Here is a 27,182-nt window from a genome sequence, read left to right as displayed (position 1 = left end):
AAGAGATGACTGCTTAGTAAGTTGCATAGCTGAAAAAAATTATTAGTTCAAAGGACGCTCACCTTTTTCCACAATTCTAAATGAGAAGTTGGCGGGCCCATCATGTGTCGAAGTAGCCAAGTTGCATGCCTTGCTGTCTTGAGGCTTCTGCAGTGCACTGGAGCTTCTTGGTCCAGCTACTTCCTTCTGCGATGCTGGAATATTGCCTTCGCCTTTTCTTGGAGAATTAAAGCTGAACCCAAAGAGAGAACCAGTGGCCGAAGTATTTCCAAATGTGAATGTCTTTGACTTTTCATTACTGAAAATGCTCTTGACAGATTCAGATCCGAATACGAACTTCGGAGGAGAAACCACTGTTTTTGTCGGCGTTTCAGATGTGCTCGACACCTCTGAGGCCTCTGCAGTTACCTCAGAAGTATCATCGCCATGGCTGAGGTCGGTTCTTTCTCTAGTAGTTTCTTCCAGTACAGCTACAGCATTTTTGCCACATGGAGATTCTTTTGGTGTATTGGCACGAGAATAAAGAGGTGTTATCAGTGTTCCTTTCTCTTGGGCATTCTTTGCTTCATCAAAAATCTGCTTAAATGAGTCTGCCACGTCTTGCTGTTTGAATCGCACAGCTAGAAGCTCGACTTTCCGTTCTCCATCTGCAAAGTTTTCATCATCATTTTTTAAGAAGCCAGCTGCACACTCTTTGGATGGATCATCTTTCTTAGTGGCATTTTTGCTAGGTTCCTGTATGGTAAATTTAAATCCACTTGGAGGCACTGACATGGAAAAGTTAAATCCTTCCTTTGCAGACTTCACTTCAGAATCAGCAGGAATTTGAAACGTAAATGCTGGTGTCTTGCCTTGCTCGGCATGACCTAACTTAAAGCCTTTTCCTAAGAAATCACACTTAAAACCTGTTCCTAGTTGTCCTTTGGCAGGTTCAGATAATTTACTTTTCAAATCAGAAGTAGATGTTGATGAAGCATCACTAACAGAATTACCAGATGGATTTGGTGTTTGACAAGCTACACAGGCTGGTGAAGAACCTTCATTCCTTACAAAACAAGTATTACAATCCCACTGACCTTCCTTTTTAGCAAAAAGCTCCGCAAATGTATTCTTCTGTGGCTTAGTTGCAGTTGCATCAGCAACAGAACTGAAGCTGGTAGCAGGAAGTGCCTGAGCAGTAGACACAGGCACATTTGGTTGACTTTGTGATTTAGGATTCTGGCAAGAATGAGAGTTTTCATCATTGGATTCATTTTGGACTAGGCCTACAGAGCAGTCCCACTGACCTTTTTTAGAAAAAGGAGTTCCTAAGTCATTTCGAATGGTTTTTGGAGCATCTAATACAAATTTAAAAGAAACTTGAGGAGATGCTTCTGTATTCATTTTGCTTGGATTCTGGGAGGCAACAGGTTCATTTCTCACAGAACGGATGCTGCCATCCAACTGACCTTCCTTTTTAGCAAAGGCAGATCCAAGTTTGTCCTGCACAGTGTTACCGGTGGCTTTGAAACTTGGAGCAGATTCAGTTGATGGGGTGCCATGTGTTTGCCACGCATCTGCATTTGGGCTTTGGCACGATACACAATTCTTTGCAGTTGCTTCATTTGGAACTAAGCATACCTTACATTCCCATTGATCCTTCTTCAGGAGTGACTGTCCAAACCCACCAGAAGAAAAGGTTTCCTGAGCTTCCTTTCTGAATGAGAAAGTTGGAAGGGCAGATGCAGTTGGAACAGATTTAAGACTGACTTTGTTACCAGGTTCACTGGTCACTCCATCTTCTGGAAACTGAAATACAGAGTTCAGGGTCCCTGAGGTCGATCCATTAGACTTCTTGATATCCTGACTTGTCGTTTCTTTTGCAGTAGTCTCACTAGTCTGAGCCACAGATGTGTCAACATTTGATCCTAGGGTTTTTAGGATGTTCTGTGACTCCTCAAACTTACTTTTGAAAAGCATTGCTTCCTCTGGTGTTTTAAACCGAATTGCAAGCTGTTCTCGTTTTGGCAACTCGTCTGCATAATCCAAAGCATGCCATACAAATGACCTGTCCGATCCAGCATTTGGAGTTAATTTCATATCAGTATTTATGTAGTGATTTGCACAGATTTTCAGTACTTGGTCCCGTCTCATTAAGAGACGGAATTTGCCAGATACTTTATGCTTCAGTATTTTCACATTTCCAATACCCCTTTCTTTCCATTCCTTAGATTCTGCATCAAAACGGAACAGTTTGGCTCTGTTACAGAAGAATTCTTCTTCATCTTCCTCACCTGTCTTTACTTCAATCTTGTCAGGAAGGGGCACCACTGGATCAAAATGAGGACCATCATCATTCTCATCTCCGAGGGTGCTTCCTCCCTCTGTTTCATGACTTTTATTGGCCAAATCAGAAGTTGAAGTCATAAATAAAGACTTGCTTGGTTCTTGGAAACTAAACATATCACTCCTCTCAAAAGCCAAGTTTTTACGTGCATTCTGTGCCATGCCTTCTGTAAAAGGGATGCCTGAAATATGTTTATTACCGAAGTTGAATACATTTCTTTGACCAGTTGGGTGGCTGTTAACTGGTTTTTGCTCAGCGTATCTATCATCTTGTAAAGGTTTATCAGATGTCAGAAGACCCAAAAGGCTTTCACTGCTGTTAAAAACTGCATTAGCAGGCTGTGTTGTAGCTTGAGGAGAAGAAAAGGTAAAGTCTCCATCATTAGACTTGAAGTTAGTGTTGAATTTAAAAGTTGTTGGTTGACTTGACTGTGCTGGTGTTGGCAGACGTGTTTTTGACCCTTCTACTGTTCCTGGCTGTCCAAATTTAGATTTTGGAAATTCTATCATTTTTGATTCTGCAGATTTTAAAGCTGTTGGTGTGACTGAAGGCTTTGTGAAATAGCCAGGTCCAGGTAGCTGTGGATTTGTGCTTGCCTGTGGAACACTGTAATTATAGTAATCACCAGCCCCACGAGGAGAAATGATCCCAGGACCATCAAAACGCAAAGATGTGCCATATAGGTCTTGGGGAAACACACAAGCAGAAGTGTTTTGCAGAGGTGGTGTATGGATTGTTTGTTGATAAGCATATATATGTTGCTGAGGTGCAAGTCTGTTCATGCCATAGACAGGTGCCTAAAGAAATAGCGGAAGGCAATTACTTTTCTTGTTATGGTGACAGAACAAGGTATTACTATGCTAGAGCCCACGCAGACATGCACTCTTAAAAACAGTGCGTGTTTTAAAGTTAGTTTAGACTTTAACTTATGAGATTGCCTTAAACTGATTATTTTAAATCTTGAATGGCATCTGAAAACAAGCACTGAAGAGGAGCAAAATATGAATGGGCTCTTTGGTGTTTTTGAGGCTCTTTTTTTTTGATAAGCAAAATTCTCCTTTCCTATACTACTTTTGGGAAAAAAATTAAGTGCCATCACACATACCCAGTAGGGGACACGCACTAACACATTTACAGACCAGTTTTGCTGGCCGCTCTGCCTGATCCCCACATTACAAAGAAAAAGCAGAAAGATCAACCATCAGCTACCTCCATTTTAACAAATGCTATCTGTGGAATGCAGTAACTTTCAACTACAAGCAGTCATTCAAGACAAGAATCAAAATCACTCTTTTCTATAGACCAGTAGGAACAGATTGAACGGATACATTCATCCTTACCTTTGTTGGTGTTACATTGGTCGCAGCAGTTCTGAGAAGATACTGAGAGTTATAGGCAGGTGACTGGCTATAGTAAACAGATGGGCCAGTAGTAGCAACTGAAAATGAACACCAGAAGAGTTTATATCCTTTTTTGTAGTTTTGAATGGATTTTCCCGAGATCAGTTTTAGTTATGAACCTTAAAATATTTCTGCAATATTTTAACGAGTCTACCTCAGTTTAGCTAAGTGTTTAATTAAGATTTCAGCAACAACTTACCTGTTAATGGAGCTTCATGAAGATTTTGTGCTCTCTGATAGCTCTCTGACAAAATATCTGTTCCATAGATTTCACCAGGCCAACGAGATGATACATTCGAGTTGGAATTGTTGTGTTTCATTTTTTGCATCTCATTCTATTAAGACAGTGTTTCAATTAAGAGAATGTAAGTGTATAACACTGGTATTTGTAGAAGAAAGCATAAGGAGCGATACCTACCCTAATTACAATCATGTTCAAACTCTGAAAAAAAAATCAAGAGGTGGCTGTTGGAATAATCCAAGATCTGTTCATGCTATACAGCATGCTGGGAGTGTTTTCTAAAGCCAGAAATAAAAGTCCCAGAACCAACTGGATGATACCCAAGCTGATGATAGCAGAACTCTTTCTGCACACACAGTCCTTGGAAGGGTTGCCTCCATACCCCTGCCTGAGTCCTGAATTGGGGTTTTTAGGCAACAAGTTTTACTCTTGCACTCATTTTAGGTAGATGTTTACAAAGATATTTTCACTGAGTTATGTGGTAGCATGAACTAATGTTAGCTTGCTAGGCTAGGATCAGAGTCCTTACTATAACAACAAGATGAGCTGATCTGCATTGAACATGGTGACAAAATTGTTTAACTTTACAAAGTCGTTTACCTTTAAAGCTTCCACTTGCTGACAGATCATTTGAAGTATAGATCTGTGATCTTCTGCCCACTGAGGGGGATTTTTAGGAGAAAACTGGGGAGCAGAAGAAAAGTTCATTTAACCTATTGAATTTTTATTCAAACATAACACTTCCCTAAAATAATAACTGGCTAATGTACCTTGTAGCTCTTAGATGGTGAGACAGAGAAGTTATTAGACAGTGAAGTGGAATATTTCACTTCTGAATCTACAGCTGGTGACAGGTCATTTCCGAAGGCAAGACTTGCCTCTTCATCATTCTCTCCGAGTTCCTGAATCACTGCGTCCAACATTTCCCTCACAGTTTCAACAGATACCGGCAGCTAGAAAGTTATTGGAAATGCAAGTCATGATTGCATTCTTCCTCAGAGAAGGAGACTACGTTCTGATCAGAAATACTGTTTTTTCAGCAAAGCTCCAAATCAAAGTTAATGTAGGAGAACAATTCATGTAAGCTTTAAATTTTATTTGGAAACTGTTAACCTCTGTAAGAAAATAATGGGCAAAAGCTATTTGTTGGCAAAGAAGCTGTCAACCACAGAGTAGTCAGAACACTGCACGATCTGGTATCTTACAGAAGTTTCCCAGAATGTACTAGCCCACTAGAGTTATGCAGGTTATTTGTCATGTGGGAAAAAATAAGTTTAGCTTGCCTTTAAGTAAAGTCTGGTCTAAAAAATCTGACTTGAATGCAAATGGTTTCATTTTAAAATAGTAACATAAACCAATGCATCTCTCGAAACAAGCTTTTAAGCAAGAATTACTTACTTTCTCAGTTACTGACACATCAGAGGAGCTTTCGTCTAAGATCTTCATTAGATAATGCTTGCTTTTAAAAAGATAGACTTTGTGTTCTTCTTGTTCTTCTAGCATCATGGCATCATTCTCAATCTCCTCTGCCTTTCTTTGGAAGATCTAACAATATGCACATTAATTAGAATCAGTCAGAATGCAAGTGAAGAAAACAAGTGAAGAAAACGCATTTGCGGGTAATGAAATTTATGAACTTACTATAGCAAGATTCCAGTATGAAACGACATTCTTAATAGCTTCAAATGCTAACAAAGCATCATCAGTTCTGCCATCAACTGCATCCAATGTTGCAAATGCTATACGTGCCTCTTCTTCATAGACTGTAACCTGCGAGACCTACAAAGCAAAAGACGAGTCATACTTAACTCGATACTTGGAACAGAAAGTGCATGTGAACGCCACTAAATAATCAGGCAGGCGGAGGTTAATGATATTACTAATTTTTTATTCCTGTAATACAAGGAAAACACTTTTTAAAGAAAGTTGGTAGTAAGGGAGTTCAGTGTCTTCCAATCAAATAGAGTTTTAAAATTAAAAATAAAGTTATAAGGAGAGATTCCCCTGCCTTTAATCAGACATGCAGTTACTACCAAGTATCACTGTTAATGATATTATATTAGTAACACCATAGAGCCGTAGAATGCAAGAAAACCCCAACCAACATACACACACACAATAAATTTTTGTGATATAATCCCTCTTACTTCAATTTTAGATTAATCAATCTGTACCTGGATGTCAAGTCTACGGAAATGTTTGAAGAGAGGATCAGTAGGTTCAGGAATACTTCTCTTCTTTTTGACTACTTCCAGCATAATCAAGACTCTCTTCCAGTAGTAAACACTTCGTCCAATGTATTCCTTCTGGTCATAAAAGGAGTTAAGGCTAATACCCTGTTGAAGAAAAGGGAATAAAAGCAGGTCATCTCAACAAATTCAAACCCACTGCTATTCATACATATTGTTCTCTGAAGCAATTAGTATCTTCTCTAATACTTGTGACAAACCTCAGGCGACCTCTCTACAGAGCTATGTAACATACAGGTAGAAAATACCACTACAGTTAAAAGTAGCATTAAGAGAGTAGTGAGGGATAGAGAACTCACTAGGGCGACTATAGCAAGTAACTTATCTGGCAAAATTAACCACAGTTCTCTCATCTGATTTTATCTACTGTTTAGTTCACAAAATAAGAGAAAAAACATCAGATTATACATATTTTAAAATAATTTTAGCTTACGGTTTTTTGCAGTGTTTTTGCCCAGTATATAATTAAGGCAGGTTGAAGGCCATGTTTATCCAGTGCTCGCAGAGTACTTATTCCATGCTGTACTACAAGCCTCGGTTTTACTGATGTTTCTGGCCTACATATCAGAAGAAATATTCCACAGTTAGTATTCTTTTTTTTTTTCATCTTTTTTAGTCCTAACCTACATCTAGCTTAAAAATGCATTATTAGAAATGAAAACCCCATTTTTAGAAAGTTCTTAAGTGTCTCAAGCCCCTCCAGCAGTAAGACTTCAATGTCCAAAATACATCAAGAAAAATGAATTTTACACACAATCTATGGGGATCAATTCATGACACCCTTGCAGAAGCTACTAAAAACTCGTTTCGAATATTTCCAAACTTAAAAAGCCTTACATTATTTTTCTGTGCGTAATAGTACGAACGGCATCCCACCAGGCTCTTTGCTTTTCAGTATAGAGCTGCTTGCACACTGCCAATGGTAAGAACTGAGGCTGATGTGCACTGTAGTGAGCGTTAAACTTCTCTTGCAATTCTAAGTTGCTAGTGAATACCACTCCAAGCAGAAATACCTGTTTTTGTAAAAATAAAAGATAAATAAATAAAAAGTATTAGATACCAAAACTCTTAAATTGTATAGTACATTTAAGAACATGGAAAATTTACTTACTTCAAGGTCTAACAGGCAAATGGATTCAGGAGCATCTGTCTCTAGTCTTGATGTTTCTTGGGGCAAGTGAAAAAGTTGTTTTAGCCATCTGCGCACTGGGGGTAACACTGACATTAAGATCCACTGCAAACAAAGCCACACGAGGTGCTGGAGACTACCACGGTGCATTCGAACAGCACCTATGCAAAAACAAAGTTGTAGGAAGTTAATATCTGCATCCTAGTTAGGAAGACTAACATCTGATCGAAGCCGGGTTTCGTTATATGAAAAGTAGAGTTTTAGTATATATATCACACTGAAGGAGCTTCCTAGCAATCTCTTCCCATCTTTTTGCCTCCATCTAAGTTGGAAATAAGCATTTTAAAAGTAAGATGTAGCATTCTTGAAGTGATTTTGGCATCTATTTATATTATATAAATAGCTTTCGAAGAAGCAGCATCTACTTCATAGGAGTGCACAAGCCAAATGTATTAATACTTTAGCTTTTCTGTCAAAGCAAAGAATGGAGATAACATTTCCACTGAAGTACATAAGAATTTTAAATTTTAAACTCTTCATTTTGAGGCAGCAGGTTAAACTAATGCATTAAACAGAAGTACTGCAGCTTTTCTAGTTCTGTAATGCTCGTGAAATCTCTATCTTCAGCAATGTTAAATGTTAAAATAGCTTGAACACTTAATTTCTAACTTAAAGCCAGACTTTTTTTTGCAATTATGTTTTTGCACTTATTTCTTTAACAGGGAAAATCTTTAGCCTGCATGCAACATGCACAGACCTTCGTTGTTTTAAAATACATAACAAAAAACACTACAAATAAACTGCTTATGAGAGGTTGTGGTAGTATAAGCTTTATTTTAGCTATTTAAGATAAAGGACTGTAAGCCTTATTGTCTAAAATTACTTAACAGAGAGTTAGGTAGTACACAGAAAAGATTTAACAGCCTAAAAGTTTCTAAAAATTATCAGCTAGGTAAAAAAACTACTAGTACTCTAACCTTGTTACACCAAAATTCAAAGCCAGACTTCATCATCAAGTCAAGTTCAAAAATAAGAAGTTTTTACTAGTTTGCAATTCTTCCTAAAGTTACCTTATTTTTGTGCCCGTAACCTGTATTCATAGGTTACATAGGAAGAGAGACCTGCCTTCCCATTGACACTTATCGATGTACAAACACAAAGAACTAAACAGGCAGCAGCAAATGAAAATGGATCAGAACAGACTAGAAAACACAGAAAGGATAGAAGTAGGGAAGTATGTGACAAATTCTTAAGAACCAGGCATAACAATACTGCTTCTCAGCAACATGTTACAGCATAAATTGAAACTCCTTACGTATCACTCTTTTGGAGTAATTAGGGCAACACTGAACAGCTAGTATGGCTGTCTCTTACTGCAATATGAAGTATTTCTAGAAGACTCTCTGGTACAGACAGTCATGTTTATGCTGAGTTTCAGAAAGTAACACCTCTTACCAAGATCGTATTTATGAAGTTCCTCTTGCACTGGTGCTTGCATACTGACATTTCCAATATCATCCGTACCAAGGAAAGACCTCTCTCTGGAAGCTCCATTCTCAAAGAGACAACCAAACAGCACAGATGAACCGCTTTTGTTTGCAAAAGATTCCACAACCTCTTTCAGGAAGTCTTCTTTGCCATGGCTCAATTTCAGCAGCATATGACCTAGAAGACAAAAATATCACTTCACATAGATAAACAGTGAACTTAATCAAGGAAAGTAGTATTTGATACAGTGGGCTGTTCTTGCTACGGAAGGCTGAGAATCAAGATTTCCCCTTATGAAACCCACAAATTGGTAAGTTATATTCTCCCTGTAATTAGGTCAGTGTTTCAGCACATAGGCTTTCCAAGCCTTTAGTGACACCAGTCCCAAGGCATTTGTTTTCCTGGACAACTGGATTTACAAAGACTTTTTTTTTTTAAATTATTGTTCTAGGGGCATTGCAACTGTATTCAAAAATAAGCAGCTGTAATACAAGTTGGAGTTGATCTTATCAAAATCCATTCTGGAACAATTCAACCTGATGTTTACTGTTCTGTTGTTTTTTCTTGTTTGTTTTCATCTAGGGGCTATAGAGCATGTAGATTGAAAGCCTGCCTAAGCTTAGCAACAGAAACAGCAAACCTGATGAACAAATAAGGGAATGGAAAGGATGGAGCAACAATAGTATTTTATGCTTGGGCTAACAATACTTGTAAACTTGTAAAATAGAATCAGCAGGCAGAAAGCATTTTCAGATTAGGAAATGCTAAAAAGTTCAATTCTACCTCAGTGTCCTTGAGATAAAAAGAAGAAAAAGCTCACTTGAAAAGAAAGAATGAAGTCTACCACCATGCTGAAGAGGAGGAAGAAAACATTAGATGTCAGGATCAAACTACTGTTTTGCATTTCATATGGAGTCAGAATCCAGAGAGTATTATTGCATTTCAAGACACAAAGTGTATTCTTTAACAAGAGTTACTTGATTCTTAAAGTAGCTATTCATAAGACTGAAACGTAACTAAGGGATTTTAATTATTTTTCATTACCAGACTGGCTTTTCCGATCACAGGCCAACATTTCCAGGGTATCTTGTCCAGTATGCTCCTCTTTTATTAGGTTTGACTTTGGTTTAGGAACCTGGTGAAGAATTGTTATAGCTTCTTTACTATACAAAGCAGATCACTTAAATTAGTCTCAAAAATTAGGAAACAAGCACAAGAAAACTTAAGAAAAAGAGCATCAATTCTGAAGGTACTATATAACACATCCCTTGAAAAATATGAGGTGGGCAACTGTATCTTTTGCAAATAGCACACAATAGCACACCTTTTTAGTTCTGCTGTCTACGCAAGAATAAGGGAGTTACTCAGTTCATCCTCTTCCCTCCCTACACCAATAAATTTACTATTCATTATGTTTTCAGCTGTATTGCAGAAAAGAACAGACTGTGGGAAATACACTCATTAGCCTTTAAGAGTCAATTTACTTTTGACAAGAAAAGCAGTTGATGATACACTTTTATTCTAGTGATGCCATTTGAAATCTTTTAAAGAATTGTGGAATAATAAGATTTGGTGAGGAGGGAGTCTTACAAACACTAGTTAATTTTCAGAATACAAATGTTTAACAGAGCATTCCAAGAACTGCATCAACTAAAGGCATACACTGAAAAACAACTTACCTGGAAACTTATCATGTAACACAGTGCTGCCAGTTCACACGCCTCTTTCCACTGTGCCTCACTGTGCTGAGCCATTTTCAGTAGCAAAGTTCCAGCATGCATGTATAACTGTCCTTTCACTTCGATGAAGGTATGAGACAACTCGTCAGTCCCACTCACATAGGTTTTCACTGAGTGAAGCACACCATCAAGACTAAAATGTAGAAAAGACTCATTCTGAGCAAAGTCCTGGTAAAAGCTATAGCACGTTTGGGGACAACGTTATTTAACTGTGAATCAAGTAACTTGATGAGTCAACTAGAAGGCAGAATAACCGTCTCAAACTCCCAAAGCTCTCAACTTTGTTTATTGAAGTAAAATTCACTTCACTTACCAAAAGGACAGACCAAAATACAGTTAGACTGGTTCTTCCAAATAAGAGGTACCGCAGCAATCTGAATAGCTGCAGGCCAGTAAATAGTCTCCACTCAGGAGTGGCTTTCCAATAAACAGTCAACACTTTCAGTAACCTGACAAAACTATAATAGCTGTTAGCGTTGCCATGATCTAGAAGTGCTTCAGATCTAGGTACCCTGAAGGACTCTAACGAAATGTTAGAAGAACAACCACACGTTTATGGTCAATGTTCGGGGGGGGACATATTTGGACATTACCTATTCCTCAACCATTGCCTGTATTGCTTCATATACTCATTCAAGAAGAGCAGACTGAAGAACATTGTTTTAAAAAAGGTAACAATCGTCACTTAAGCGAGAAACAAAGCTATGTCAATAGAAGTTAGTGACAAAGGGAATCACAGAATTGTAGGGGTTGGAAGGGACCCCGAGAGATCATTGAGCCCAACCCCCCTGCCAAAGCAGGTTCCCTCAAGCAAATTGCACAGGTAGGCGTCCAGATGGGTCTTGAATATCTCCAGAGAAGGTAAAAGAAAGAAGAGAAGGTAGATCTAAGGGAACATGGCTCTTCACCAACAAATTGGCTACAAACATTGTTTTGTACTACTTCAGCTGTGACACAGATGGTACGCCTTGAAACCAGCTAGCCCTGAAACACTATCCAGTTTTCTCTGAAGGTGAATGTTCTTACTGCAGGCAGCTTCCTCCCTTCCAATTATATTATATGCCTAAAATTCTTCATTATTTCAACATGTGTTGTGTTAACTTGACCAGGACAAAGCTGATATACAAGCATCTGGGAAATTTTAATGAGATAGTTGCTGAGGTACAGAACATTCTCTTACTGAATGGCAAAAAGGTAATTGACCCAAGATAATATTGGGTCTTCCCCATGGTTATGTGCTGACTACTCAAACAAGGCTTATAGCTTGGGGCTCAAGCCTATTAGGAACCTTTCTTTATTCTAAAACAGAGAGTCTCCTCTCCCATCCACAAACTGGTTACACAGTGAAATTGAAGCCTGGTAGATGTTCTGTGACCTAGAAAAATACATGCAATTCATAGAGGTTTTTTTGTTTTGCTTTAAATACAGAAAAGGTAAAACTATACCTTTTGAGTGCGCCTCTGCATTCTTGAACATCTCTAGAAGATAGCATCACTTTAAGAAAGCTGCAATAGGCCAGCAGATAGTCTTTCTTGATAGTTCTCCAATTACTTTTATCAGACTCCAAGTCTTGTACAGATTCCAGATATTCCTAAAGAAGAAGGTTCAGAGGATAAGGAACAGTCATCCTTCCATAAAGGCAAAGACAGTACTTCTCCAAAACAAATCACTATCATTTACTGCATAATCTATTTCCACTACTGAGACATTCACCAACAGCAAAATTCCAGGGAACTATTTGCCTGAACAGTTTGGTCCCTGAAATTAGAAACTAAACAACTCTGTAACATTTAACTCTAGGAAGGAAACTCCAAGGAAGTACTTTGTAATTTGAGTGGTTTCACTAATTTGCATTTGAAGGAGTTAAATCACTTGAGAAATAGCTGTCAGTGTAATGAACTAAGAGACACAAGCTAGTTTAAATGATATGGAAGATTATCACAATATCAAAATATGATTACACACCTCAAATGTCTCTATGACACAGGAGCACCATTCCAAGCTCGACTGCAAAGGTATTTTCTTCTTTGCCTCCTGACAATGGAAAACAGCGTCTCTCAGCCTATTATTTGAGCGGTACAGTGCAACAAGTCTGATGTTAACGTAGATATCATCTGGTCTTGCATAGAGCTCTGCTTGAATAAGGTCAAAAAGTTGATTCCATCCATCTTCACCTTTACAATCCAGCAACTGCTCCTATTGAACATGAAGGCAACACGTTAATATTTCGTCTTGCATGTGGGCCTTTTCAACAACTGCATTAAGAGACAATTCTCTTGCCTCCACCACACAGACTACATTACTTAAACTATTAAAGCTGAAAAGCTTCCAGTTATTACAAAGTTTGAAGAAATACTCAAACATTTAAAATACAAAAAAAACACAACAATTTGCCTCTTATGGATGGTATGTTCAGCTTGTGAAACCATTTGCTTCAAAGACAGCATACCCTGACACAGAATAGCCTGTCTGAAACAAGCATCTTAAGACTAGGTGTCATTGCTGCTGTGCTACACAAAACTAATACCTGTGCAAAAGTGAGATTGTGTGACTGAAGGCATTTACACAGTAATTGAGAATTAGAGCGTTCCTTACTTTATGCTGTTTTTAATCCAAATTAAAAAAACAAAAAAGCAGCGTAGAGAGCAAGGAAGTCTGAGTTCTCAGGCCTGCCACCTTCCTGCCAGTCACACAATAAATAGAGAACTGCCTACCTAGTCTTAACTTTTTGGATGTGACTACTAACATGATTTCCCTGCATTTTTGAAGACTGTCAACCCTGAAACCTTGAGAAGCGTATGAGAGCCTGCAGCTGCAGTTTTCTTGAAAGCTAGACAGAAGTGTCAAACAGCAAAGAAATTAACATTTCTTTAAATAGAAGAATAAATTCTAGAAGAATTAAATCTAAAGAATATTAATTCCATTAGATTTAATACTCAAGATTCTAAAATAATTTAGCCAGGAAGTTTTACATGAGATGACACGGGAAAAGTGCTCCAGTCAGATACTAGAAGCTTCTTTAAGTCACAGAACAGAGGTTGGAAATTGGCATTTACCTTCAACTTGTAAACAGCAGGGCTTCCAGGAAACACCTTAGCAGCTTTTTCAACCCAGTATTTTGTTCTTTCATCAGTGATGTCATTATTGCACGGTAACTCCGCTATCTTCAGCACTAGATCTTTCTGTGCTGGGTTCAAATCCACAGAGCGCTAGTTTTCCCCACGCACACACACGGAAAAAAAGTCAGGAAAAAAAGGTAACTTGATCTTGCAATCCACACAGAACAGGAAAGAATTACACCACTCGTTGAAAAGACACAGGTATTCAAATTAGACAGATCTATTAGTAAATACTTTCTGAATACATTAAGAAAGACCTCAGTTTCTAAACTTATCACTAGTTTACAGCACCCAGATACATCTGCTGCAACTCAAAAGAGCAAAAATTCAGAAAAGAAAAGATTTAGAAGAGCAAAAATGCAAAAGCCAGCTATTCTGCCCCTACCACCAGCTATACGCAGGCAGCTGGACTCTTAAGTACCTTTAGTCTAACTCCATATGGACACTTTTGAAGAAAGATATAATTAAGTCACACACTAAGACAAGCTGGGATGTATTGGCAGCAAAACTGTTGAGCACATCCTCTCCCTCCCTAAAACCTGAACAAAGGCATTCTGATGGTGAATTTCTCATTGGGCAAGCATATAAATGTAAATTATGTTTGCCCTGCCCCATCTCACTCCCCCCCCCGCCCCCAAACCCAAACAAAACCCAAAAAAAAGCAATAAATACAAACAACTAGAAAACACCCTAGGTCTAGTCTTCCAGTAGCAACTAGATTACTGCTGTCATCAGAGCCCCTGCTAGGGAATTCGACAGCAGTCACAGATCCTTAGTCCAAAGGGCAACGTACGATATGGAAAGAATTTAATAGCAGGTAGCACGAAGACCCAGTCTAGGTCACAAAAGAATCAACTTAAAAAAAATACTGCTGAAGCAAATCATGTCAAATGAAGAATCCCCTCTGCAGTACATCATATACGCATTTGGCAACGGAAAGCATACATATTACACTTTTTCCACAAATATGTTTTCTTTTATGCATTTAAGAAATGTCCAGAACTGCATGATTTTAAAAGTCCCTTTGCAATGGATTAAAGCAGGACATTGGAGGTCAGTGGAGTGTTTACCTTGTAACATCCAAAAGCCTTTTCAGTGTTGCCCTCAGCTTCATAAATTTGTCCAAGAAATCTGTGTGCTTTCGGATCTCTCTCTTGCACACTGAGGTATGTATACATGTACCTACAGAACAGGAAAAAAAAAAGGATCAATATTCCTCAATAATATGAGTCTCTCTGTCCTCCCCCCCAGCCTCCATAGAACTGAAGCAGGAATTTAACATGTGACACAGGAAATGCAGTCATGGTTGGTTCTAGATACCTGGTCTGGACCTTAAAGTACAGAACAACATTATTTTTACATGTACAGATGCTACTTATTTGCCAGCAAGTATTGGTGTTTATTAAAAAAAGAAACTCTAACTGTAATAACTTCACAGAAACTGTAATAACTTCATAATACAGTGGAATAAAAGCCATTTCAAACGGTAAGTTTTTCAATATCACATAGATATTTATCTAAGTTGCTGTTTTATAAAGATTTAAACAGCATCTGATACCCATGTCTACTGCTACCTTAAAGCAGCATGATAGTGATCTTGATTTCTCCAGTCTACTTCATATTCATTTAGCTTTTCTATTATGCTTTAGAGAACAGAATAACAGCATACATCAACGTGTGTTACCTTTTAGCAAGATCATACTCTTTGACGTCAAAATACAGCTTAGCAAAAAGGAATCCTTTCAACGATTTCTGAAGGGGAAAACACACGACAAGCACATTTTAGACGTACAACACTTTCAAAGTAATTGAATAGGAAGACCCTTCTAATACTTTTGAGAGACTGAATTTGATAACTAGTTATCAGCTCCAGTCCGTTCCTCATATCCAAAGCTTTGTTTTTGAAAGATGTGGGATTTGGAAAACAATGTTTTTCCAGTAACCGGCGAAGGCTACTAACGTGAAATTGAGGTTACTGGTGAAGCAAGCAACAAGCCTTAATACTTGTAACAGCTCATAAACACTTCTGACTAAAGAGTGTAGAAGAATGGAGTCAGCTACATTTAACGTACAGTTTTTTTTTCCCCAATGTAACAAGGTTGCAAAACGAATCCCTAAATCTGATAGACTAAACAAGAAGATGCTATTTAGTCCTGCTCTAGTACATGTCACATACAACTGTTTAAATATAGGTAGACAATGCTTTCTCCTCAACTAAGAAATCCCACTTACTCTCAGTTTATATACAAAATGCATTGATGCATTAATTTATTTCTGATGTTACCAGTCTGAGATAACTTGAACACACTTGTTCTGGGGATGAAAGGTGAAAGGTATTTATGGAGGAATAAAACAGGGAAACGAAAGTGGAAAAAAAAGGCAAAACAGAAGACTGAGCAAGCAAGAGGGCAAGATGGCAGAAGCACGGGCAGGAGGAAATGAGTCAAAGGAATGAGCTATGAAACTACAAAGTCACAAGCAAAAACTTCAAGGTAGAAGCTAGATAACATGTATTTAAAATCTGAGCTCCCAACATCAGATCAAAAGCAGGTTTTGTTTGTGAACTCCAAAATACTGGAGGTAGTTAGGTCTACGGTGCAAAACGTTAAACAACTGTCTACATTCTAAACACACTCAAACTGCCAGTCTTCACCCCTCTCCCACCCTGAAGTTATCTACGTAAAACTTTAAAAAGTGAATTTAAATGAAAGCAGGCCTCCTAGTCTTCAGTCCATATTTTCAGGTATCACAAAGACGCACTGACATGCCAGAGTGGAGTCAAACTTGACACCTTGTATACAGGGATGAAAAGAAACCTCAAAATAAACGCTTGCAGCCTTGTAAGACCCTTCCCTCTGAAATCAACACAACAAGGAAACCAGTAACTATTTCCACCGTGGACTGTGCGACACAGTCAGTTGTAAACATCGCTCAAAAGTCAAAACTAAATGCATCCAGTGGCCTTGAGCACAAGAAAAGGAGAGGAAATGTTTTTTGTTGAGTCCACCAGAAATATCAAAACTGTGGAAAAGTATCTGTGAGTCTGGCAGCGATGCACTTGACACCGTCTAATCTAAACAGCACCCAAGTCGAATAAACAAAGTCACAGGACAATTTTGTTGCTGTTGGGAAAGGCACAAACGATGGTGTACACAGGCCCTGCATGCAGTCCCTAACGTATAATGGTTAGCTCGGGCACATTCAGGCTGCTAAATATTCTGCCTCTGCGATAAAACCAATTCAGAGCAGCAGAACGGCATCTTTCAGGATTAGGGCCCCATGAATTGCATCAGTCGGCTGAGACCTGCGTAGCATTTTCCAGCTATAATAGGAACGCTTGGAGTTTTTCACCCCTGTGCCCGGCTAGTGACAGAGAGCAGAGCCGTTTTCTCCCGGCTCTCCCTCCCTCGACGCTGCCGCTTCACGAAGCGGCCGCCCAGAAATATTAACCGCGCCGCACGTAAAGGAAACTGAAAGTTTAAGGCGGCGTGCTGCCTATCTGTGAGTTCAGTTTCTGAAGGGAAGTAACGCCGGGAAGTTAGGAACCAGGGGCCCACAAACCCGAACGGCTCTGTAACTCCCGGCGGGCTCCTCCTACAGCAAACCCAGGGCTCACCGGCCGGAGGAAAGACCCGCGACGTTTCCCGTGAGGAAACCCCTTTTCCCTCGCACCGGCCTCGAGGAAAACCCTGCTAAAAACCCCCTCCCGTCCGTGAAGCGCCGCGGGGCAGGGGTAGCCCCAACCCCCCCCCCCCCCGAAGCCGGCCACCCCAACCCCAACCCTCAGCCAAGCCAACCGGGGCCCCGGCCGCCTCTCCCCCCCGGGCCAAGGGAAACGGCGACGCCTCACTCACCTCTCTCAGCGAAGGCGCAGCGGCCTGCAAGGTGGCGACATAGCGCTCCACCTCGGCCTTGCTGCGCCTCAACATGGCGGCCGCGGCGGCGCCGAGCCCGGCCGGGCTCTGCTCCGCGCCGCGCCGCTCCCGGCGGGGGCACCCGCCGCGTAGCGCGTACGCCCCACCTTGGGCACGCTGCGCACGCTGCGCACGCTACATACGTTCCCGCGCGCCCCTGCGGCGCCCGCCCTGCGGAGGGTGCGCAGGAGCCGCCGCGCGTTACGCAAACTTCCCCCCGCGCGCCCCACGGCGCCCGCCCCCCGTGAACGCGCAGAAGCTGTCGCCACAGTGAGGGGCGGGGCGCTGGGTGGGGCCACCCCGCCTGCAGCGCATGCGCGGGGCTGGCGGCCGGCCGCTGGGGGCGGTCGTTGGGGCTCCGTGACGGGGCGTTAGGAAATGAGTTTGGAAATGGCCCTTCAGAAATCAGCTGGGAGCAGCTGTTAAGATGAGCAGGCTGCAAAGCTTGAGACAGGAGGTTTAAACTATTTTTATTATTATTTTTTTTTAAGCCGTAAGGCAGTTGCCCCATGGCTTAATTCCCAGCAGGAGCCCGCTTGCTGGAGGTGCCCAGCTCACTTTTCTGCAAGTTCCAGTCACTTTGGTCAAAATGTGGCCACTGGGCTGTCCCTGAGTCGTGTGATACCTCTGTGAATATCTCTTCATTAAAAATTCATCCCCTTCTCAGTCTCTAGCAACCCATTGACATACACAAGTTTCCTGCTACACCTAAGCACTACCGACATCTCCACAACTCCTACCATCTTTGCAGGAAAAATAAAGTATCCACCTTGTTTCTGTAAGGAGATCAGCAGCAGCCACCTAACACCCTAACCCTAGTTAACCAGAGTTAACCCTCTCTTTTATTATTTGCTCTATTAATGGTGATTTCTTTACACATTGGCTCTAATTCCATAAGAAGAATTAGCGTGTTTTTTTTTTCCCTCTGCTTTTTAAATGACTGGGGTTACAAGCAGTTTGTCAACACCTGCCAGGCTGAGGATTAGAAGTCTTAGCGCTGGTGCAGAGGAGAATCCGAGAGCTGGCTTGGGAGTCACTGGAGGAAATTTTTGCTTTTCATCATGGGGAGGCGTGTGAAATTGCCTTCATACAGACAAGGTCGAGTGCCTTGACGCTGGTCGGCATCTCTGTGGAATTAGCACCACGTTGTCCCCAGTGGTTGCAACACCAGGAAGGTAGCCCACCAGACAGGCCAGCAGTTGACCGGCTCTAGTGCTAACCTTGCAACCAGACCATACTCAGCTTGGCTCACTACACATCTTGATACCTTGGTAGGAACTGAGCTCAGGATTTGCCACTGCTGGAGGCAGAAAGGCTTTAGGCTCAGCTCCTTCCCCCTACAGCTACATCCATTGGGCTTTCTGAAGCGCTCCCTACTGTTATTCTAAGCAGGAGCTTCAAAAGGAATCTCTCTTGCTCATGCATGATTGATCCCATGCAGTAAAAAGGGGGCAAAGCTGAGGCATCCGTTCCTAAATCCCAGGCCCACAGCCTCCTTTGAGAGACCTAGTAGGGGTCAAGGTTCAAAAAAACAGTAATAAACTCAGCCTCTTTAAAGAAAGCACGTCCAGCTATGTGAAATATTTATAATACTGACAGACCAGGAAGTAAGCTTCAGCACTAGACCTGTAATTGTCCAGGTTAATTGTCTAATTGCTAGCTCCCTCCCTGTTTTGCACTGCTTTTAATAATGCTCTTGATGACAAAATCCATGGGTATTCTTTCAATGATAGTTCACTCCAAAGACAGCTCCCAAGGGAGCAGTGTGAATTTGGGCAACCCTCCACTGGAGAGAGGGCTCCAATAATAAGAATAGAAGAAAAAAAAAAAAAACACCTGGAGGGTGATTAAACACTGTGACATACTGCCTACAGAGGCTTGTGAGATCTTCCTTGGAGATACTCAAAACTTGGCTGGGTAAGACTTTCGGTGTTGGTGCAGCTTTTAAGTTAGACCTGCTTTGAGCAGAGGTTTGGACTACCTGGCCTCTAGCGGCCCCATCCTTCAGAAATATTTCTGTGACGCAGCAGGCTTTGAACCCCTGAACCCTTGCATGCTCTTAGTGCTACACAGTGGGGTCTGAAACACATACACTGGTGTTAATGACACAGAGGCCACGACCTTGGTGCTACTGCACCAGAGCGCAGTCTTCATGATCAAGAACTTGGAAACAGCAAAAAACATTGACTTCAGGTCACAGGGTTACCGCAGAGCCTGCAGGAGGTGCAAACGAGGCTGCCGTGTGCTGGGTGGATATAACCACGCAAGGCAGGCCATGCCTCTCGGGGTCAGGGACTGTTTCCACCCCACTCTTTGAGCAGTAGGGCTGTGCATGCTCTCAGTGGAGCGTGAGAAAACTAGAAGAACTGAATTACAATTTAAAGGACGTATTGCTGAGAGTGGTCTCCTGGATCCATTGCATAGTCCAAAATCCCAACGGTGTTATCAGGCTAGTTATATAAACTTTTTTTTTGGGGGGGGAGAGGACTTCTTGTCATGAACACAATAAGGACTGCATTCAGCTACTGAACTGTTACTGTACTGAATAAATATATACAATAATAACAATAAAAAATACCTTACCTAGCACTAAACTGTAGGTTTGAGGTGAAAGCCGCATTACATTGAAAACAGGAGAGAAAAATGTGGTAGGAAGGTATGCATTTTAAACTCAGACAAGGTATTTTCTTTAGGAAAACCTAGTGACTGTGCCGATTCAGAAAACAGCCAGAAGAACCAAGTTGTTCGTTATGAAACAAACTGCAGTTTCTTTCTTAAACCTAAAAACTAAAGTGCATACGTAGGTTAGGCGTATGTCTCCTTTAAATCAGGATAAGGAAGTATTTACATAGTCACAGGTAGAAGCATAGGGAAGAAAGGCTGCCTCGCCGCTTTTCCACCCATCTCAAACACTCATTTAAGAGACGTGATACAAGTTTTAATAACATAGCCTTTATTGATGACACTGGAAAGATGTTTTGAAGCAACTAGTTTTCCATAAACAGGAAAGGAAATTTTGCTTGCTATGATGCAATTACACAAAATCCGTGTAAGTCACTAGTGTGAAAAAGAAAAAAAAAACACGTGTACTTGATAACACAGTACCATCAAGAATTCCTAAGTAACTGTATTTTCAATAGAAAAAGGAAAAATATAACAGGTGTGCATGAATAGAAGTCAACGGTATAAAACAATCAGGTGTATGTTATAAGGAATTCTGATGCCTTGTGAGCTCAGTTCTTGAGGATGACTAAAGAAATAGATCCTAGCAGGATCAAACCACATATATTTACACTCACAGTGTAAAAGTAATATTGCCAGTTAATTGAAATATGCATTTCCATTACTGTTGTAGAAGTTAAAGAAGCCAAGAAGCTAAATTTAAACCTCAGGTGTTCACATTTGTAACAAAATTCCTCTTGCATCCTGAATAATTAAGGCAAAGTATGTTATCTTTTGAAAATACCTTGTATATAGTTTCTGCATAAAAATATGAAATAAAAATAAAACTATATATATATATTTAATGGAACACTGTTATGTATGGTCCAGCAGAATAAGGCACAAAAAGTAAATACAATGCAAAAGCATATATAAAAGTTAATGTGTTACTCTGAATGGAATATAGCAAAATTCAAGTAGTTCTGAGTATGCTCATTTCTTGCAGTAGGAATATAGACTTCATATAGATATTTCATGCTAAGTCTGATGTACAAAGATTCATCATGTAAGCACAAACTATCAGAAGCAGGTCATTTGTACAGTGACTGTATTTAGAAACACGATACTTTTCAAATCATCTGAAACCAGGCTCCTTAATGAGACTATTTGACCTGAAATCTAGGCATGTTTTTTTTCCACGAAGTGAGGTATGTTTGGTTTCTTGCCCTAGACACTTAAAGTTTTATCCTCATGCTTAATTTGCACATCGATACTTTCAGTAATATAAATGACACTACGTGTCCGTAACGTTGGACACATTTGCAAAGTGTGTCTTTGCAGGTATTCACAAGAGTATTTTCTATCTAAAATTCCACAGAGATTACTGTGCACAATGGTGCACTTGTACCAGTTCAACTGCATTATCAGGGTCAGAAACCTTTCAGGTGAGTTGATATTTAATTTAGTCTGTAAGTGTGGCCTATTTATCAACAAATAAGTATACATGTACATGTATAGAGAATGGAAAATTTCAAAATATCTCGATTTGATTGAAAGGCATGCATCACAATCTGTTCTCTGATTGCAGCCTCAAAGTCCCCCCCCCCCCCCCACGAGTAATACGTATAACATTTTCATAAAGAACAGGGAGAGCAGATAAGTCTTCACTTCCTTCCCAAAGTTTCAGCTAGTTTCTTCAGTCTTTTCTTCAGCTCTAGAGGAAACTTTTCATAGCACTTTTTGCAGACAGGCTTCATATCAAATTCAACAAATTTATTCCTAAAATGACAAGGCAAAGAAAAAAAAAGTCCCATTTTTAATGGCAAGGATATTGAAAAAAGTAAGTATCATAGCATATGTGCACAGACAAAAAAATACAGCTCCAATTTATACATGTCTATGAAGTTACTGCCACAAGGTTATATACATTGTAGACAGTAATTACAGTACTGCATGCGAGTTATGCAGTCTTCTCCCAAGTGTCCATATTTATTAGCTGTGTCACTTAAAAGGCCTTTCAAATCTCATTGCAGAGCAAGGCAGACTAAACATAAGATAATGAAATAACATTATTCCGAGTTTGCAGTTGTGTGAAAAATATTTTGGTTTTGATTGCCATGAATGCATGCAAAAATTTTAAATAAAAGCACCCTTAGCACTAACCAAAGAAGAAAGGAGCAGAGGTGGTGGTGAGAAGGAAAAAAAGTTTACAGACAGATTGGCTTTTTCTTTTTCTGCTTCTCTTTATCCTTCGCTTCACGTTCCCGTTTGGCAAGGCGTCGCTTAAATTCATCTGGCATTTTCTCATAACAATGTTTGCAGACAGGTTTTAGATCAATTTCGACAAACTTATCCCTTTAGAGTTAAACAGAAAAAATAAAGGGACAGAAAAGGAGGAGAGTTAAGAAGACTTAACTGAAGGAAGAACTGAACAGACAGCTGAAAAAGATGTAGATTAGTAAATAGAGCAAGAGGAAGAAACAGGCGCAATTTTCTCAGTGCTGATTGTATGGTTTTTGTACCGTAACAGTTAAACTACAGCAACATTTCCACTGTAAAGATAACCACCGATCCATTTTGAAGGCATCACACCTATCAATAAACTTACTTGAGTGTTAACTTAGTGTTGCAGGTTGAACAAGCGAAACAGTTCACACACCATGCCTTATTCAGAGCAGACACAACTAGAGCAAGTGAAAAGAAAAAGGAAATCATTAGCATTACAAAAAATATACATATAAAGAAAAAGCTGTAATGTTCACGAGACATGAAGAACAATCATTTGATTCTTATATCAAGTATTGAGGACCATAACAATAACATGGCAAGACTAGGAAGGCACATAGGTACATGTGAATGCTGTGCAGTGGGACCATGAAGTGTTGATAAAGCTGTCTCTGAGGGTACATACAATGCTATGGTCACCAGCAAGACCATTTTAACAAATTTCTGACTCGCGTTGCTTGCTTCTACCTCATCTCATAGCATGCTGACCTCAGGCAACTGTTTTATGAGGCCATGTTTCAAACATGACCAGGAGACTTTTTCAGCTGAAAAGCAATCCAGCAAAAGGGTGTTTATGTTTTTATTCTGTTTCATTCCCCAGACCCTGCTCAGACCGCAGTGCCATCAACTATAGCACTTGCCTGGCTGAAGAAACTAACTTGAAGCTAGGAATCAGGACACTGCTGGTAAATCAGAGGTACCAAAGTGAAAAAAAGTTATGGACTAACGAGATAAATCACTTTATCATGATAAACATGAATATATTTTTACTCTTTGTTTTGGAGAGAAAGCTTTTTCTCTTTGTTCTTTATCTCTCTTTTCTGTTCCTCCTCTCTTTCACAGTATACCTTCCCAATGTTCCTTGCCAAAACTTGCTTCTCTTTTTAACCAAATGTAGAGGATCCAGGGCAATGCAATGCTTTTCTCCTAAAATGCAACATTTTGTCAGCAGCAAACAGAACCAGCACATTGTCATGCAAAACTTTTTTTTCCTACACTATTGGGCCAAGCACATCCACAGAAGCATACAGTTATTCACCCGCTTGCCAAAATAATACTAAGCAGATGAAAGTCTTCGCTTATAAGCAACCTCTCCAATACAGTCATAGACACTCTCTTGAAAAACTGTTGCCACAGATGTCTGTTTCACCAGAGAGAGAGAAAATAAAGTACTGGATACTCATCATTTGTGACAGCAGTGTCAAATTTCTGTGCAGGAGTGAAAGAAGAAATGTAGAATAATTGAAGACACACCATGAAAATAAAGAAATGACGACATTTCAATCTGTTCAGTTCAGTGGCTGACACATACAATATGGGAGTCAGATTACACGATGTAACGTAAGAAACACACAGAGATGTGGTGATCAGGCAAGGCTGAGTTATTCATTCGCTTCAAGCCCCAGTTCTCTTCATTCAGGATTTCAGCGAAGGGGAAGATACAGCTTCCTCCAAAGCCTTCTGGATTGTTGTTCTGCAGGTACAGTCCAGTCCCAAAAATGTGGGGAAAGCACATTCCCAGAATGTGGGTCTCACCCTATATTTACATGACTATGAACTACCTTATGGCTCCTTTTAAAAGCTAGAGGCTTCCGCCCACTTTGCTAATAGCTTTGGTTTAGGTGAGGCTAACATTGGTATTACAGTGTTTACTTCAGGCAGGTGTAACCAGGAACAAAGTAATGTGGCATTATTGCAGGTAGAATGATTTGCCTTTGGACAACCAGCTATGATAAAATGCCAAAAAGCATCCAAAATAATCCCTCCCCCTGCCCCCCAAAATTAAAGCACTCATTTCCGCTTATGCCTTCACAGGACAGATCTTTACAATTCCTTCCTGGTTTTGTGAAATTATCATCAGCCTAGATTTTCAAAAGACAGGTGCCTGAGATAGATAGGCAAATACCTCCAGGAAGTGGATTGAAATAATGAAAGTTAGGCACTTAAAAAAAACCATTAGAAAGCCCACCTAAATCTTTAAATATCTAAATTCTTTTTCAAATCCGGATCATGATCCCTAAATTCATTTGAGAAGATGCCAATGTAGTCATTCTCACAGTTGCATGTGTTCATTTTTAAGGTAGGTGGGGCAGGAAGCCACCAGTGCATCTCCCAGCATCCCTGGCCTTTCCTTGTTACTAAAGGGTTTCCAGCTGACCACAGCTCTCTTTAGACGCTGGGTGATCTTCCACTATCACAAAACATTCACTACAAGGTCTTCCTACTATTTGGCCTCTGACTAATCAGATCTATCCTAATTTCTGATCAAGATAATGGCCTGTTTTGGTTTAATGAGAACAGCCAGGGATTCAACAACGGCCTTACTTCTGCTGTTAAGAAAGAACTTCCATCAAAATGTAACGTTAAGAAAACAGTCAGAAAAGTGCTTACCATCTCCTTCAATCACACGATTGCAATGGAAACAAACATCACCGAACAGCTGAAGAGGAAGGAGAAGTAATGAATTTTTAATTGAATGATTTTATCAAGAGTAGCTTCTCAAAATAACAAAACACTCTATTTTGGCTGATGGGCACAGTAGCTTTACTGTTTATTTCAGTAAAAAAAAAGAGAAAATTAGCAGGTCTGCTTTTGTTTTCCAATTAAGTTTTGCATCATCTTATCAGAAAAAGTCTCTGTAATGTTGAAGATGAAAACATCTGTTTACATCTGCTTGACACTCTAAAAATGTTGTGTTGTTTTGTTTTACTATTTCTCTAATCCTGAACATTTAAAATACAGCAAAGTCACATACAGATCTTTAGTAATCATCCAATTTAACATTTGGACTTAAAAGCAAGACTAGAACAACATGCTACTTTTTCTGGCAAAAGCTGTAAGGAAATGCTATGCTTAATTTATTTTTCTTAAAATCAATCAATCAATAAATAAAAGGCCAGAAATCCTTCATTCCATTTCCATACTTAACATCTGTCCACAATGTAACTATCTATGAATGGTTTTGTATGCCCAAAATTTCATGTATTTTTTTTCTAACTGTAGGAGCTGATGTAGCGAATGACATTCCTTCAACATACAACTCTTGCCTGGTGTACGTTCTTGCCCTGTCATGGATGCAGCTATTTCTACTAATGTCACGGCATTTATTGCCTACAAGTGTGCCAGCAACATTTCAATCATCTGCCCTTCATCGCTGACAAATTAAGAATCCATCTGTAATTAGCAGATGCCTTACAACTCCCAGAGATAATGCCTACTTCAGCCAAGCAAAGGTGTGTACGTGACACCTTGTGGTTGGCTTCCAAATAATAATGGTTTATACCTTACAGTGCTGCACTGCACAATTAAGGGCGTCTGCAGGGAACTGTATATAGCTCTTATTTAAATGCAAGTGGTCACTAGGTGGTGTCCTCTGACAAATTAAGTCTTTGTAGTCTTAGGCAGCTGAACGAATGAGCTGGGTGATGCTGTGTATCCTAACATAGGATCATCTTAGAGTAGCAGAAAAAAAACACGCTACTCACAAAGGCTTCGTGTCAAACCACAGCTCCTGAATGGCAAATCTTCTTATATTTCTTGGGAAAGATTCGGTGTTATTAGCTGCTCTCATCTCGCAGATATGCAAAAGCTTGAAACAGCTCTACATAAGCGCCACTAAGCTTGAAGAACAACTCGATACTGATTAGCCCATCTAGTCTTTGTGAAATCCCTGCAGTTATGTTTTTCAATGCCAGATTTATAATTAGAGAAACCGATATAAATTAACTGCAACAGAACATCTGCTAATTAGCTTTATAACCACAGGTGATTATGAGAAATCAGAAGAATATCTATGGTCTTCCATCTCCTTTAATAAAATCAATACATGAGTTTAACAACACAATTTCTAAAAATATGCAACCTTACCTGATTGTAGTGGGTTTCACAATATGCCAAGCCTTTTCTCTCATAATGACGATGACCCAGGAATGGCTTTTCACATTTCGCACAAACAAAATGCTATGAAGAAAATTATATACATTTTTGGATTACTTGGAAGTAACTGTATTTTTTCTGGAAAGCAAATCAAACAATGTGAATGTCACGTCTACTGAGCCACTGATTCTCTTGAAAAGGAGAATTAAAACTTGTCTTCAACATTTCAATCCAAAAGTTACAAAAAAAGGAAGCAAAGTGATGTGTTATCAACGAACAGAATGAAGAGAGATTAAATAATAAGCACCATCATTACACTCTTGTGAAGAAAGCTCTTGCTGGAGGAGATTTTCTAAACAAAAGGAATAGACCACTTATCTTCCTAATTTAAAACGAAGATATGGAACTAAGTCTTGTACATGCCCTTGAAATATGAAACCCTCCCATGAAGTGCTTTACCTGTAGCAGGTTAACTGTGAAAGACTTAAGAATATTATGGTGCCCAGTAATATTACAGTTATCACAGAACTTTACT

At 39.7% G+C, this 27,182-nt stretch overlaps 2 protein-coding genes across 13 annotated transcripts in view; both read right to left on the bottom strand.

Annotated features, from left to right (window-relative positions):
- LOC310892155 (E3 SUMO-protein ligase RanBP2-like) overlaps nucleotides 1–17,817 on the bottom strand; it is a 42,095-nt gene extending 24,278 nt beyond the window's left edge. For all 3 annotated transcript variants that reach the window (XM_083819532.1, XM_083819533.1, XM_083819531.1), the window contains exons 1-20: nucleotides 17,546–17,817; nucleotides 15,376–15,443; nucleotides 14,762–14,873; nucleotides 13,629–13,781; nucleotides 12,538–12,768; nucleotides 12,018–12,163; nucleotides 10,513–10,705; nucleotides 9,878–9,968; nucleotides 8,801–9,010; nucleotides 7,328–7,506; nucleotides 7,054–7,229; nucleotides 6,650–6,773; nucleotides 6,142–6,303; nucleotides 5,609–5,746; nucleotides 5,366–5,512; nucleotides 4,738–4,920; nucleotides 4,568–4,651; nucleotides 3,926–4,061; nucleotides 3,667–3,764; nucleotides 63–3,123 (exon numbers count right to left, since the gene is read on the bottom strand). In XM_083819532.1, coding sequence (XP_083675658.1) covers nucleotides 63–3,123; nucleotides 3,667–3,764; nucleotides 3,926–4,061; nucleotides 4,568–4,651; nucleotides 4,738–4,920; nucleotides 5,366–5,512; nucleotides 5,609–5,746; nucleotides 6,142–6,303; nucleotides 6,650–6,773; nucleotides 7,054–7,229; nucleotides 7,328–7,506; nucleotides 8,801–9,010; nucleotides 9,878–9,968; nucleotides 10,513–10,705; nucleotides 12,018–12,163; nucleotides 12,538–12,768; nucleotides 13,629–13,781; nucleotides 14,762–14,873; nucleotides 15,376–15,443; nucleotides 17,546–17,620 — 5,767 coding nt within the window. In that variant the 5' untranslated portion in view covers nucleotides 17,621–17,817. The remainder of the gene's footprint in view (nucleotides 1–62; nucleotides 3,124–3,666; nucleotides 3,765–3,925; nucleotides 4,062–4,567; nucleotides 4,652–4,737; nucleotides 4,921–5,365; nucleotides 5,513–5,608; nucleotides 5,747–6,141; nucleotides 6,304–6,649; nucleotides 6,774–7,053; nucleotides 7,230–7,327; nucleotides 7,507–8,800; nucleotides 9,011–9,877; nucleotides 9,969–10,512; nucleotides 10,706–12,017; nucleotides 12,164–12,537; nucleotides 12,769–13,628; nucleotides 13,782–14,761; nucleotides 14,874–15,375; nucleotides 15,444–17,545) is intronic.
- Nucleotides 17,818–20,537: 2,720 nt separating this feature from the next.
- LOC310892165 (LIM and senescent cell antigen-like-containing domain protein 1) overlaps nucleotides 20,538–27,182 on the bottom strand; it is a 66,655-nt gene continuing 60,010 nt past the window's right edge. For 8 of the 10 annotated variants that reach the window (XM_083819558.1, XM_083819562.1, XM_083819561.1 and 5 more), the window contains exons 7-10: nucleotides 26,639–26,731; nucleotides 25,163–25,211; nucleotides 22,875–22,950; nucleotides 20,538–22,045 (exon numbers count right to left, since the gene is read on the bottom strand). In XM_083819558.1, the coding sequence (XP_083675684.1) occupies nucleotides 21,931–22,045; nucleotides 22,875–22,950; nucleotides 25,163–25,211; nucleotides 26,639–26,731 (333 nt within the window). In that variant the 3' untranslated portion in view covers nucleotides 20,538–21,930. Of the gene's footprint in view, nucleotides 22,046–22,427; nucleotides 22,622–22,874; nucleotides 22,951–25,162; nucleotides 25,212–26,638; nucleotides 26,732–27,182 lie in introns of those variants that run through there. The other 2 variants (XM_083819555.1, XM_083819563.1) reach the window with 2 other exon arrangements.

This window comes from Anser anser (assembly GCF_964211835.1).
Source record: "Anser anser genome assembly, chromosome: 1".
In the NCBI taxonomy this organism is placed as follows: Eukaryota; Metazoa; Chordata; class Aves; order Anseriformes; family Anatidae; genus Anser; species Anser anser.
This window is presented reverse-complemented; position numbering and strand designations above follow the sequence as displayed.